Source organism: Tupaia chinensis, unplaced genomic scaffold (genome assembly GCF_000334495.1).
Source record: "Tupaia chinensis unplaced genomic scaffold, TupChi_1.0 Scaffold143823_1, whole genome shotgun sequence".
In the NCBI taxonomy this organism is placed as follows: domain Eukaryota; kingdom Metazoa; phylum Chordata; class Mammalia; order Scandentia; family Tupaiidae; genus Tupaia; species Tupaia belangeri.
The window spans coordinates 58,117-59,378 of NW_006203673.1; the positions used below are offsets into that span (position 1 = coordinate 58,117).

The 1,262-nt window shown below is 67.5% G+C and overlaps 1 protein-coding gene across 1 annotated transcript in view; it reads right to left on the minus strand.

Moving 5' to 3' along the window:
• The window catches only part of MAB21L4 (mab-21 like 4), an 8,891-nt gene that overhangs the window by 5,900 nt on the left and 1,729 nt on the right, over positions 1-1,262 (minus strand). Inside the window, exon 2 of the mRNA XM_027767001.1 lies at positions 1,076-1,223. Coding sequence (XP_027622802.1) covers positions 1,076-1,223 — 148 coding nt within the window. The remainder of the gene's footprint in view (positions 1-1,075; positions 1,224-1,262) is intronic.

A 1,262-nucleotide genomic window follows, 5' to 3' on the forward strand; every position in this document is an offset into this window, starting at 1 on the left:
TGCTGGGAAGGTGGCCAGCCACACCCTCTGCTGCCTGGGCTGGTCTCCCCAGTTCCCAGGGTGGGGACAGCCCGGGGCCGCGCTTCCCCTTTAAGGTAAGTGGCGGGAGTGGCACAGGCCGGGGGCATTCCCGACCAGGACTGTGAGGTGCTACAGCTGGCCTGTCTCCCAGCTGGGCCCAGGCCCGAGGACAGGAACGTCCCATCAGGCTGCCCACCCACAGTGATTAGAGGGGTCAGAGGTGACCAGACGAGATGGCCAGGGCTGGGGCAGGGAGGGGCTGGCAGGGAGGGCCAAGAGCCACAGCCCTGATGACACAGAGGTGTCACCGGCACTGAATCCTGGGAGGCCACCCACGCAGAGGCCTAGGACCCAGTCCAGTTCGCAGACCAGGCACCCCTTTCCAGAGTCCACAGGGAGCACCGGGGCGAGGGTGGGCTGCCGCTAGTGGGCCCACAGGCTGGGCAGCCCCAGCAGGCCCCTGGCCCCAGGAAGGTGAGCCGCTTCCCAGCAGCTGGTCTGGGCGGATGCGAGAGTCAGATGAATACCAGGGAGGTGACTCGCACAGCACTTCCTGGGGAGGAAGTGCTGCCACCACGGTCACAGGCCAGCCTCTCCCAGAAAAGCACGACGTCCTGTTTCGGTCCTGCCGGAACACCCAGTGTCCTCGCACTGACCCAGAGGACAGCCTCATCACTCGGGGTCCCCCAGCTCCACAGGACCCAGGCAGCCCCTGGTGAAAGGCTGACCAGGGACGTGCCAGGACCCTTGCCCGCCAGCAGAACGACACACTGGCAGGGCTCCTCCAGACATGGAGAAAGGGACATCCCACACGCGTCTGCCCAGACTGCTGTGCGGAGCCGGCCAATGCCACACCCTGTCCTCGCAGAGCTTCGTGGAAGGGCCACAAGACGGCGTCTCCCAACTGGCATGCCCGGGACGTGCACAGCGGCACCACGGTCACACGCCTGCACACGTGCTCACAGCCACACACAGGGCACTCAGCACCCATGCGCACACGTGGACAGCGGTTGGACACACATGCACACGCGTGCTCGGTCACCCCAGAGCACACCTGCGCACGCAGCCGCCCCAGCGGACACGCCCCTACCTGGCGCGATGAGCCCATGGTGTCTGCAGTGTACGATGGCTGCCACCAGCAGGTCCTGAAGGACACGCAGGACCTTGCTGGGCAGGATGTGGCCGCGGCACGTGCGGCTGCCCCCGGCGGGGGGGCCCGGGGGGGGGGCCCACGTCCCGCG